The sequence below is a fragment of the Lethenteron reissneri genome, chromosome 42 (genome assembly GCF_015708825.2).
Source record: "Lethenteron reissneri isolate LAM-NWPU_2019-01 chromosome 42, ASM1570882v1, whole genome shotgun sequence".
Classification (NCBI taxonomy): domain Eukaryota; kingdom Metazoa; phylum Chordata; class Hyperoartia; order Petromyzontiformes; family Petromyzontidae; genus Lethenteron; species Lethenteron reissneri.
In genome coordinates, this window is record NC_083820.1 from 4,563,929 (window position 1) to 4,576,503 (window position 12,575).

The 12,575-nt window shown below is 43.7% G+C and overlaps 1 protein-coding gene across 1 annotated transcript in view; it reads right to left on the minus strand.

The window, feature by feature from the left end:
• Nucleotides 1-8,289: 8,289 nt before the first annotated feature.
• EYS (eyes shut homolog) overlaps nucleotides 8,290-12,575 on the minus strand; it is a 283,886-nt gene continuing 279,600 nt past the window's right edge. Inside the window, 1 exon segment of the mRNA XM_061569020.1 lies at nucleotides 8,290-11,955. Coding sequence (XP_061425004.1) covers nucleotides 10,745-11,955 — 1,211 coding nt within the window. The 3' untranslated portion in view covers nucleotides 8,290-10,744.

Here is a 12,575-nt window from a genome sequence, read left to right on the forward strand (position 1 = left end):
CGTTTGTGCTACACATTTGCACGTTGAAGACGGTAGAATCCTATAAATCAGCACTTCATTCCGATATTAGGAATCTATCAGAGATGTGCACTTTTAAGTCTAGATTGAAAAGGCATTTCTTTAGAACTGCTCTTTGTGTTTAGCTTGTTGTCCTTCCCCTGCACCTCCGACTAGCACGGTTGGCTTCGTACGGCGCGAAAGAAGTTCAACATGCATATAGTTACACACCGATGTCATCATAACAATGTGACAACTACTGCAGTAAATGTAGCCATATAGCTGGCTGGGTGAGACTTCAGTCTGCATGTTAATTTCACATTTCCAACAGGGGCTTATTCTTGATTTAAATTCAAATCCTCAGCTGTGGTAGATGAAATCCATGACACTTTGTGGGGGAAACAACTGTTTGTTTGTCACGGAGTGTTAAGGTAAGTGGAATAATCCCCAAATTGTTTATCATCCACTCATTTTTTTAAACGCTGAATGTTGCTTTGTTATTTGTTTTTACTTTCATGCCAGTGTGACCCTGCAGATGCTAACACATAGATATAACGTGCAATGTATTTATACATACAAAAAAAATGCAACACCTATCCTCCAAACATCCATCAACTCCCGTCTCATTGCTGCCAAGTAATAGTATTATGCCACATCAGCATAAAAAAGATAACCAATTTAAAATGTGGTGTGACCATTTTCATCAGCTTTAAAACTACAAAGCCAGATCAGAATAAATGTAATAGTAATTGCAACTGTAAGCTGAAACGTAGATTCTATATTGCTTTTTAATCCGTTTGGCAATCACATTATTTTTGCCCTTTAAATTGTCACCTGTGCTGATACCATCTTGGACATTTCTGCTAAAGCGTTTTTTTTACAACTGGCTGTTTCTTAAAGGTCTGTGGTGCATAACCCACTGCAGGTCTATAGCTGCAGATAAATGAAGAACAAAAACAATCAAGCCAAAACCTTGTCATGATTTCATTACCCACAACTAGGTGTTCTTATGAGATATGGGTAAAAGGCAGCAATATATGTATGAAGACAGTTCAATTAAATAATAATAAAAATATAACACCCGTATGTATCAGTCTCAGAATAAAGTAGCAACAATTTTTTAGCTCTTTGTCAATCCACTGCTGGATGAATACCTCCCGACTCCCATTGGTTGATGCAGATGTTACCGATGATAGCCATGGTTTGGAATCATGCTTAGGTCAGGGGGTGCACAGTTAAATGCAATCACCACTAGATCAACCACTAGATAACTGTTGCACTGAATGTATCAGTCCACGTAAAACACATGTATATAAATTTCGATTTAAAGCTTTCGTGACTGCAGGGATTCATATTCTTGGTCCTTTCGGTAAAGTCACGTAAAAGGGAAATAATAAAATAATACAAATAAAACAATAAAATTCTCACGACGTTTCGATTGCAAAAAGTGGCGGTTTCAAATTTTCTTGCTGTGGTTTTCACACCTGATGATGATTGCTTGTGTTGCAATCGAAACGTCGTGAAATTTTTATTGTTTTATTTTTATCATTTTATTATTTCCCTTCTACGTGACTTTACCGAAAGAACCAAGAATACCCTGTTTATAAATTTAAACTACTTCTCTCCATACATGAATAACACTATGCAACGCAATTTTGTTCCTGGGTAGTATGTATTATTTCGTAATTGCTTGTGCATAAAAAGTATAGAAAATGGCTAGGACAGTGATATTTTGAAATGTACATATTTTCAATGAGACAACAGGCGAATTTGTGTATTTTCGTTCACATAAAGTCATAAAAAAATAACAACATATGAATCAAAATAAACATGGATTTATAGTAAAGTAATACAAAAATGACTACAAACAATTTAGCAGTGAGTAGTTTTTCGAGATTTACGATTATACATGTTTTCGTTATACTGTCCTTGGTAGCAGCGTTCAAAGTCCAGTATATCCTGGTGGAAGCGCTCGCCTTGCTCCTCCGAGTATGCTCCCATTTTCTCCTTGAATTTATCAAGATGAGCATAAAGGATATGGACTTTAAGGGACATCCTATAGCCAATTGTGCCGTAGTTCTTCACCTGAGTCTCAACCAGCTCTACGTAGTTTTCGACTTTGTGATTGCCCAGGAAGCCACAAACTACTGCGACAAAGCTGTTCCAAGCCGCTTTCTCCTTACTAACGAGCTTCTTGGGGAATTCATTGCACTCCAAGATGTTATAGGGAAGAAATCTTGTAGGTACTTTAAGGCTGCCGACTCCTTATCTACAGCTCTGACAAATTGTTTCATAAGGCCCAATTTGATGTGCACCGGTGGCATCAGCTACTTCCAGGGGTCCACCAGTGGCTCCTACTTGACGTTGTTCCTGCCCACAGAGAACTCGGTCTGCTGTGGCCAGTCCCACCTGTTGTAGTGCGCCTTGGTGTCCCTGCTGTCCCAAAGGCAAAGATAGCAGGGAAACCGATCAGGAATGCCACCATTTTGAAGTCTCCGATGACCTCCCAGCCTTGCTCATCATACTTTAAAGCATCCAGCAAGGTCTTGATGCTGTTGCAATCCTCTTTGAGGTGCACCCAGTGAGCAGCACGGCTTTGAGGCTCCTGGATGAGCTGCCAATGAAGAGGCGCCACTCATTCTGGTTACAGGCGATTCGGATTGCCTCAAACAGACTGGTCACATTGTGGCAGAAGCAAAGCCCATCTTGACGGCTGGAAAAAATAAGGTTGGTGACGCTTCCTCTGATCTGCGACTTGCACACTTTTATCCAACAAGTTCCACTGCTCGAGCCTAGACGTCAAAAGCTCGGAATTGGACTTGGTGAGACCAAGATCTCCGATCAAATTTCGATTTAGACACTGTCTTCTCGACAGACCTGTTCTTCACCTGAGGACGGCTGCTTGCGTTGTGGCCGAAATGTCGTGCGAATTATATTATTTTGTTTTATTTTTATTATTTTATTACTTCCCTTCTACGTGACTTTACCGAAAGAACCAAGAAGATGAATCTCTGATCAAGTCGTTGATGTCTTTGTGGTTGGGATAGTTTGGGTTTCGATCCTCAGCTCCACCTCTGAAATTGTCATCAAGATCTACAACATCTTCCTTGCTCTCTGACTTGCTGCTCTCTTCTAAAGACGGCTGCTCTCTCTCCGGAGGAGTGGGTATGGGGAGCTCATGGCAGTGTGGCACCAGGGCGATGGATGAAGAAAAGTCCGGATACGTGATAGCAGGTGCATTCTTGCTAGTCCGACGTTTGGAAGGATCCACCATACAGAAGTAACAGTTGCTTGAGTGATCAGTGGGTTCCCACTAAATTATTGGGATAGCGAACTTCATGGCTCTCTTTTCCCCTCTGTACCATCCTACAAAAATACATTTATTTCACCCATGACTAATGTGTAAGAGATTCTCGCAACATTTTTCAATATGAACATTTTTTTCATTAATATTGAAAATTGTAAAACATTTCAAAATTTAAATCTTTTGCAATTAAAAAAGATTGTAACAAATTTCATAGCATAAAATTCTGAGCAACAATTGCCCATCATACCTTCCAGAGTTTGTTGCATTGCTCGCAGGTGAAATGAGGTGCCCAGGGTTTGTCTTGATCCCCGACAGGCATGCCGACATATGCCTTGTAGGCCTCACACATCTTAGCAGATGCTTCCAAAGAATACTTTTTCACTCTTGTCTTGATAAATTGGCTGCAGACATAGCAAAATGCGTCTGCTGGATGTTTTCAGCCTCTTGATGCCATCTCAAGAAAATGCAGATATGTATCCACTTAGGAAGCTGGAACTAAACTGAACTGGTGGGCTTAAGGCCCCTGCATTTATACTACTCTTTATATTACTGAAAAGTTATAGAATGTTCTAGAAGTTACTCCAAGTTTACTCAGCACTGAATCTATCTGGAATGTTCTGGAAAATAAGTAAATTTCTAAATATAACTGTCCTGGTCACAAAAGCAAAGTTTGTGGGGAATAATAGCCATTTTGTATACATTTGAGGCATACACAATTAGGAAATAACACTGACTACCCAGGAACAAAAAAAAATCGATAAAATTATTAATTATAATTAAAGGTAGTTGGACATATAGAAGTCAACTTTCTGGGTGAATGAATCTGAAAGTAGATGTTAAATGTAGTTCCTGTGATGTCGTTCACAACAGTAGTACATGGTGAACCGTCAAAACCCACATCTCAGTGTGAAATTACAAATACATTTCAAGAAAAACACATAACTGTCACGATGAAACCGCATTCATGTATCCCTTGCAAGAGAGACAATGCATCTCAATGGCCTTTAATCCTAACTAATGGACAGTGAGTGGAATTAACTAACGTCAACGGATCTTTTGCTGAATTAAGCAATTCCTGGAACATTCTATGAGGTGCAATGCTTCACTGCAAATTACCGTAAACTGTGCCTGCCAATCAGCTCTCACACAGTGAATAACCTGTCTTTTGAGAGCCAAGTTCAAAGATGCATTTTCCATTACGTTTTTCCAGTAATACGTAGCAATCCAGGCGTTTTTAATCACGCTTTTAGCAGAAATTCCACATTTGTCCATGTGTACATTAAAGCACTCAAAAGCCATCTCATTATGATACAGTGCACAATTATTCATACGGTTCCAGCTTCGTGACACTATGGTGACGCACTCAACCCCCTTCTCGCTCAGCCTGCCGTCCCTCTGGAGTTGCTAAAGTAAGTGCCCCTTGGTTGCAATGGCCATGTTTATCTTCCTTTGCCATCGGAACTTGGACTGTCCACCATTGGCTCAGGACCACTTATAGAGATGAGCAAGAAACCAACGTTCATTTGAGATCTTGTCTTGTCTTAAGCCATTCTCGACCTGAGGGTTGGTCGCATCATGGGTAATCCTTCACCACTGACTTCCGTCTTCTGCTATCCTCCTTGTCTGGTCCAGCATGAGCCTCGGCCATGCTTTGATGTTATCCATCCATGTCATCCCTGGCCTTCCTCGCGCGTGAACCGGGTTTTGTGCCTTGCGTAATCTGCTTTTCCAAACAAGTTCCATTTTTTCTCATGACATGACCATAGTAGGCTAGCTTTTTTTTAAATTTATTTTATCACCTCTAACAGTTATCTCATTTGAGATATCAGACGTTTTAGTGTGTTGTTATTATTTTTCGCAGTGTATTAGTTTACCTGAAATAAAATTAACATTTTCCTTTTGCAGTATGTAAACACAAGAGAGTAGTTGCCGGTTAAAAGAAAAAAACAGATTGGATTATATTTTTAAAAGACAATATCAGATGGACTTTAAGATGTTCAGGTCATTGGCATCTTTAGGAATTTTAGGCGCCTTTGTGCAAACAGGTAACTTCATCCGACGTCACGTGACCCCCCCCCCCCCCTCTGTTGGCAGGAAAAAGTGTGAAAGAGTCTCCACATTCTGTAACGTCACATTTCTTTTTTGGGATAAATCCAGGGATATCCGGAAGACGTGCCTTGCGCACAGCATGCGCCATAACCTGCACACAGACTATAAACACTATGATTTTGTCAACGCTACTTTTTTTACGATGTGATTGTACACAGAGAGGTAAACCGTGCTGATCTGGCGCGACACTCCCCTTCGCAGTCACCTCTCAGAGCAACGCGCGACAATTCCATCGTCCCCTTTTGTACGGATGCCTCTGCGGAACCAAAAAAGTCAATCACCAGCCGAGTGGGCGGAGAGAATGGACGTAATGACAGATCGAGGGCAGTGACGGCACGATCAGAGCGCGGGCCCCACGCCTCTCCAGCCGTTATCGTGACATCGCCGTGAATTGCAGCATCGATGATGGGCTCGCTCTTTCTCTCTCTCTCTCTAGCTCGCTCTTGTTCGCTTACTGCTATGAGTAATCATATTGTGCTCACCCGTTCTATTATTACGCGTGCCATCTTGTCAAGCCCACTTGCAAAACATGCAAACCCGCCCACCGCGCTCTTCGGCATGCACTCGCTCACCCACCCCGCCTCCTGTCATGCACCCGCACGCACGAACGCAGGCGCGTGTGTGCGCGCAAACTCTCTCGCCGACAGTTGTACCATCGCTCGCTACACAGTGCCTTGCGCTTGCTGCTCTTTGGCAATTGCCTACCGAGGCAGTCCCTGCACCTGGATCTTGGAACGTTAATACTGGTAGGAACCTCCTGGTTACACCAGCTCACAGGGGATTATTGTGTCCGTCCGTCGTGCAGGAAGGGGCTGGGTGGTGAGGGTCTGGGTGGGGAAGGTGGAGAGGGGCTGGGTGGGGAGGGGCTGGGTGGGAGGGTGGGGAAGGTGGGGAGGGGCTGGGTGGGGAGGGAGGGGCTGGGTGGGGGGTGGGAGGGGTGGGGCTGGGTGGGGAGGGGCTGGTTGGGAGGGGCTGGGTGGGGCTGGGTGGGGGGTGGGAGGGGTGGGGCTGGATGGGGAGGGGCTAGTCACCCCGTGGTGCCCTTATAAAACTCAACGTTTAACCTACTCACGCCGGCTTGTGCCCGCACTCACAGTCGAGCATATTTGCGGAATACACCACGCCGCCGTTGACCCTGGCCATTGACCGAGCAACCCAACGTTCCTACCAGCTCCCTCCGCAGGACAATGTGTTGAGATACACCATCATGAATTGTGGTACATCCACTGCTGGGTGAAGTCCTCCCCAATGCCATCGCCGTGCCCGCGCCGTCCTGCAATGCCATGATCCATGTCAGTGCCTCACCGTGAGCTGATCTCACTGCTCCATCTCCACAGCGGTTGTCCTCTCGGGCACACGTCTCTTGCTTTTGAGGTTCCCGTAACGCCTTTCACCCCTTGTGTCGGCATCATCCCTTTTCGCCAAGATGCATCCCCTCCCAAGCCCAAGTGCTCTCCTTGGCAGTTCATCTGATTGTCTAGCCTTGCTCATTGCGTCTATCTCCCGGCGTTTGAGTGTATATTCTGGAGGGCATTTCCCCATGCCTCTTTGCGTACAGATTTTGCAACGGTTAGCGCCCCCACGCTATGAACCCGGCGACCCCGAGTTCGATTCCCTCTCACAGTCAACGCCAGTGACGAGCTATTTGAACCGGTCCTGGGCCTCCCCTAGGTCGACTCAGTCACAAATGAGTATTTCACCTGGTGCGGTGTGATTACATCGCCACTCGGGAGACAAAGGCGGCCGGGCGTTGTACTGGCCACCCACCCCCTCGAACACTGTTCCAGCCCTCATTGGTGCTCGATAACAGCACTTGCCCCCAGAGTCTGTGAAGGCTATACGGGGGATCTTTGTCTTTGATCCATATATCAATACAATGGATGGTGATGTGAAGGATACGTATTGTATGTTCATGTGTTATTAATATTCCCCATAATAACGCTAATGAGTATTTTGACATACATCAATAAGAGATTATGCTCACCGATTTCAAGCGTTTTTCTCTTGGCACATTGGAACCTAAAAATGTGTCGCATTGGGCATGATTAAAAGCGTGCATTTAACACGCTCCGAAGAGCAATATATATGGACATTTCCAGCCTCAGACTTCAATTGCCTGAACCCGACACGGAAGTGGCAGTACAACAGCAGCAACGTGGCAATTCAGCTGGCAGCTGGAACGCGTCGGACTGACAACGCTCAAGTGTGAGGCTGGCAATTTGCACTTCTGTTGCACTTGGGTAAACTTGTCAAACATCTTTGCATGATGAGATCGTGAACGTGCAGTAGATATGCGCACCTATGTAATGCGAATAACCGTGCCACGTAATGTGGCCGGGGTAGACCTGTGGCAGCATGTTCGACTCACAGTTGGTAGTCTTGCACTCACATTTTGGTCGGCAGAAGTCAAACCACAGTTGTGGTTCTATGGCAAGACTTGTCCCAACGTGTGGAAGTTCCACAACTGCTTCAGGACATAATCATTGGTTATGACGGTATGACGCTATTTTGTAGCGGTAAGTCAAAACAATTACCAGATTTGTTTAAATTACGTTAATCTGAAATACATGTAAATATGAAGGACACTCTTTTTAAATGCCTAAACGTTATTTAGCTCTCGATTTAAAGCTTTCGTGACTGCAGGGATTCATATTCTTGGTTCTTTCGGTAAATTAACGTTGAAGGGCAATAATAAAATAATAAAAATAAAACAATACAATTCTCACGACGTTTCGATTGCAATACAAGCAATCATCATCAGGTGTGAAACCCACAGCAAGAATTTTTTTTCAAATCTTTTTTCAAAATTTCTTGCTGTGGGTTTCACACCTGATGATGATTACTTGTGTTGAAATCGAAGCGTCGTGAGAATTTGATTGTTTTCTTTTTATTATTTTATTATTTCCCTTCTACGTGACTTTACCGAAAGCACCAAGAACATGTTATTTATCTCGTAAATCTTCCGTGATTCTTTTTTTTACAAAATAAGTTGATGTAGATAGTATGTTACTCTGACTAACGTTACAATGAAATTGCACAGACTGGCTTAAGCCATCATCTTGGTCATCAGTCTCTTGAGTGCCACTCCAATGTCTGTCTCAGTACAATGACCCCTCCTCTATCTTGTACACGTGTCTCACCTATCATAGCCTCTTCCTCCTGGCTGCTCTCATTATTGGAGATCAAATGTTGCCAAATTAAGTGCAAAAGCAAACTTGATGTCATGTTTTTATTCTTCAGCGGTTACAAACTGGGCTGAAACCATCAGCTCGCTGTACAACATTCCCTCATTAATCGCGAGGGATACTTTCCGCAGATGTTTGTGAATGCCAAATATCATATCGGCTCACGAATAACGTACGTGCAACGTCTGTAGATGATTATAAAGCTTCGAGAAGTTATCTCTCTCTCATCTCTATATTTCATCACGTTCTCTCTCATCACTTTATCACATCGCATTCCCTCTCGTCACCTTCACTTTCTGCCGTCGTGTAGAGTTCCAGATGCGATTCATGGATAGCCAAAACTGCAGATAGCAAGTTCGCAAATAACGAGGGAATAATACACCTCAGGATCCGTTTCGATCAAAGGCAGGAGCTTGGATTTGAACCCAGGATATCTGAGGGGCCAGCTCAGTGCTCTGACCTCTGACCCACGTGGCTATCTCAAAATTGCACCTTGTTTTATAGGAGGCAACAAAGGAAGAGAAGACTAGAACATTCATGAATGTACTTCTTAACACAACAAAATACAATAAACATTAGCACAATATCATTATAGTTGTATCACATATGTATATTTTTTTGTAATGCATATCACTGAAATATCGTGTCATATTCACACATCATCAAAACACATCGGAGACTAGATGTTCCAGAAAAGCACAAACATAATTCGATTTAACTTAATAAACTTCAGATATCATTACTTCGGGCAGAGATCATTTTCTAACGAACATTTCATTCCAATTACAGCAGTAAAACAACACAAAATAATTAGAGGCACACCCACAAGACAATTTTGTGTGTTTAAAAAAAAAAGGAATTTCGGGGAAGATGATTCAAGCAATAACCAATTAATGTACCTCTTTTTGGTTTCGTCAACAATAACTAATTATATTGAAGTGCAATATTGCATTGGGCAAGCTAAAAAGAATGAACGCATTCATTGTCTGCATACTAACAAATCCCATTAGAATTTCTGGTCAGTGCCCAACATTTTCACCGTCGAAAGTACAGTACAATAAATACCCAGACTTTAGTAAGTGGGCAACTTCGTGCATTTCCACGATTGCATTAAACAGTCGATTATTTTTCCATCTCATTTTGCTCTCTCGTTCATTCTGTCTCATTTGTATTGGGTAATTTTTTTACACCATGAGGCTAAAACAGAATGGCATGTCACGTGTTACTTAGATATGCATACGTACAAAAATAATTGTTTCTTACATACCATTTTGACGCATGAATCTTGAGCACGATAATCGATGCTAATTAAGCAATGGATCGTTACTATGTCATGCTTATCAAGCGTGCAATGGACACTATGTAATTAGCATTTTCTATGTTTGATAATACTGAATCGGAGTGCAGCTGTGGAGCAGTGGCAACCACTCTCTGCTATGAATCCTGCACGTCCGAGTTTGAATTCCCGGCCACAGTTCACGTCTGTGGCGAGTGATAACCGAACCAGTCCCGAATCCCCCTCTTTCACCAACATGCATTGACCGGCGTGGTGAAGTGTGGTTAAACACCCCTATGACTGACATTGTGCGGGAAGAATTGTTGTTTTTTTGCATTCTGAATCTTGAATTCATTTAAATTGTGAAGCTTGCATTTTCTTTTTCGTATAAATACTGAATTATCTGAACGTTATGCGAAGCTTCTGCTTCATGCTGCACGTACGAATTCGTATAAGGTTCCATTGATCAGATGTCCTACACGTGAATGCTTTTTCACGGTTTATTGCACGCAATTAGTCTGCGGAGGTGGAACAACAGAGTATCATATAGATTAATAAATACGAATTACAAACTCTTTAAGTGACAACACAACGAGGCTGGGGTGAGCAGAAGGGGCCGTCAGCTTCATCACTCTACTTCCACTGAACTCAAGAAGACATAAAAAAAGTTATTCTGACATTTCTCCTGTAACCGACAATTGAAGACGCATGAAAGGAGGCTGCCCTTTGTGATATTTAGGCAAATCGGCCCCAGCTGTCACCAATGTTTTCTTACATCAGCTCAAAATGCCAAGCTTTCCTGCCCGGAGGCTTCTACCTCTTGCAATTTTTTTTAAACATATAACGAACGCTGCATATTATACCAAGAGTTTAAAGTTCATCTGCTCCGTGGACATTATATCCTTCAGCAAATAAGGCGAAGTCGATGGCCTCCTCGTTTGGATGTAGACGGACGTCTCTCATTTTCCCATAAAGCCGCTGAGAATACAGGTCAAATGTCACTCGGCTGACATCTCTGCCCAGCTCAAATCCCCCTAAATAGCAAACGGCATCATAGTTCAGAGCCTTGTAGCGCCTGTGGGGGTCAAGATCCTCAGCAACGACCAAATCTCCATCTAAATACACCCACATCAAAGTTTGGTTCCTTCGCACAATAACAGAATGCCACTCGTTTTTACACAAATGCGTCACTGTTATGACTACCGGTGCAGACGTGCCTTCACCGAGGTTGACGGCTACTTTGAGGTGGCTTCTTTCGAGTCCCACGGCCAGGTAGTCATTATACCCGTCTTTGGCCAAGCCCAGCCATAGGAGAAGGCCGTCTTTGGACTCTGTGGTGAAATTGAATGAGATTTCATTGATGAGAAGATTCCTTCGGTCATATCTCACGTCCGTGTGCTTGATGTACCCGTCGCCCGAAAACCCGGCCGTCTGAAACGTGATTTTATTTTCACAGTGCTGTCCCTGGAATTGTAGGCGGCATGCGCAAACATACCCCAAGAGATTGAGATTTTCTGTATTCGCCGGCATGCAGGCGGCTCCATTTTTGCAGGGTCGATGCACACACGCAACTGGAGTCTCGCAGGCAGCTCCGGTAAAATGTTCGCCGCACACACACTCAAATTCGTCGCCGTTTCTTGGCCGGCACCGGCCGTTGTTTTTGCAAACCTCATGGCCGCACGCCGTCCCGTCGCAGTCCGCAACGTTGGCCCCTCCCTTGGCCCCGTTTGCAGTCAAGGTGAGCCGCCGCCCGTTCACGACCACCTCCCGCACGCAGCCGTCAAACGCGGAGGGCCCGTCCTCGGTGGCAGAGGATGAGACGGCGCTTAAGGGGAAAACGCCACCTACGAAGAAACTGGTTTTGGCATCGAGTGCCCTCATGCCCAGCCGCTCCCGAGTTGTCACGTTCTTACCGTGGAGTGAGAGGTAACCCGAGTTACCAACTCTCCCGGCCTCCAGCGTGTACCACGTGTCCATTCCCGGGTCCGTTGGGCACGTGGAGGCGAGGCAGATAGTGCTGTCGCCCAGGTTGAACCGCAGCTGGACAAAGCCGCCCGAGAGTGAGATGCTCAGGAAATCTCCTGCGTTTTTCGTGTGACAATGCAAATGGCCAAGAGAATTGACATGCATTACATTTATTTATTTCAGTCATTGTTACACCTTTTTTCATCATGAATGGAATAATCAACATGTATTTATCCAAAAAAAGCATTGCTGAATTTTGAGGCTCTCTTTTTGGATGATTGCTCAGTTTCTTTTTGAAAATCATCCTATGAGATGAACACATTTATATTTTGTTTATAATGCTGCTAAAAAAAACTATTCACAGAATTTTTTCATCATTTTTATTATTATTACTATTTTACCAGGCAAGGCCCACTTAGCTAAATAGCTATTTTTCAGACGCGACCATATTATGGAATGCAACTTATCTCAAAGCCACAATGGCATTAACAATAATAACCACAATCGCTTCACAAAATGCATAGGTACTGTACAGGAGGTGCGGCAGTGACGCAGTTGTTCGTGCACCGTGCGATGAATCTGGAGAACTGAGTTTGATTTGCAATGACGGCCATAATATCAATGCAAGTGATATCGAAGCCAATTCTGGTCCCAAATTTCGCAAACCCACAGTGACCAGTGTGGTGGATACTGCATTGGCGGTGGTGCACTCGTACAAATAGCCAAACATTCAAAA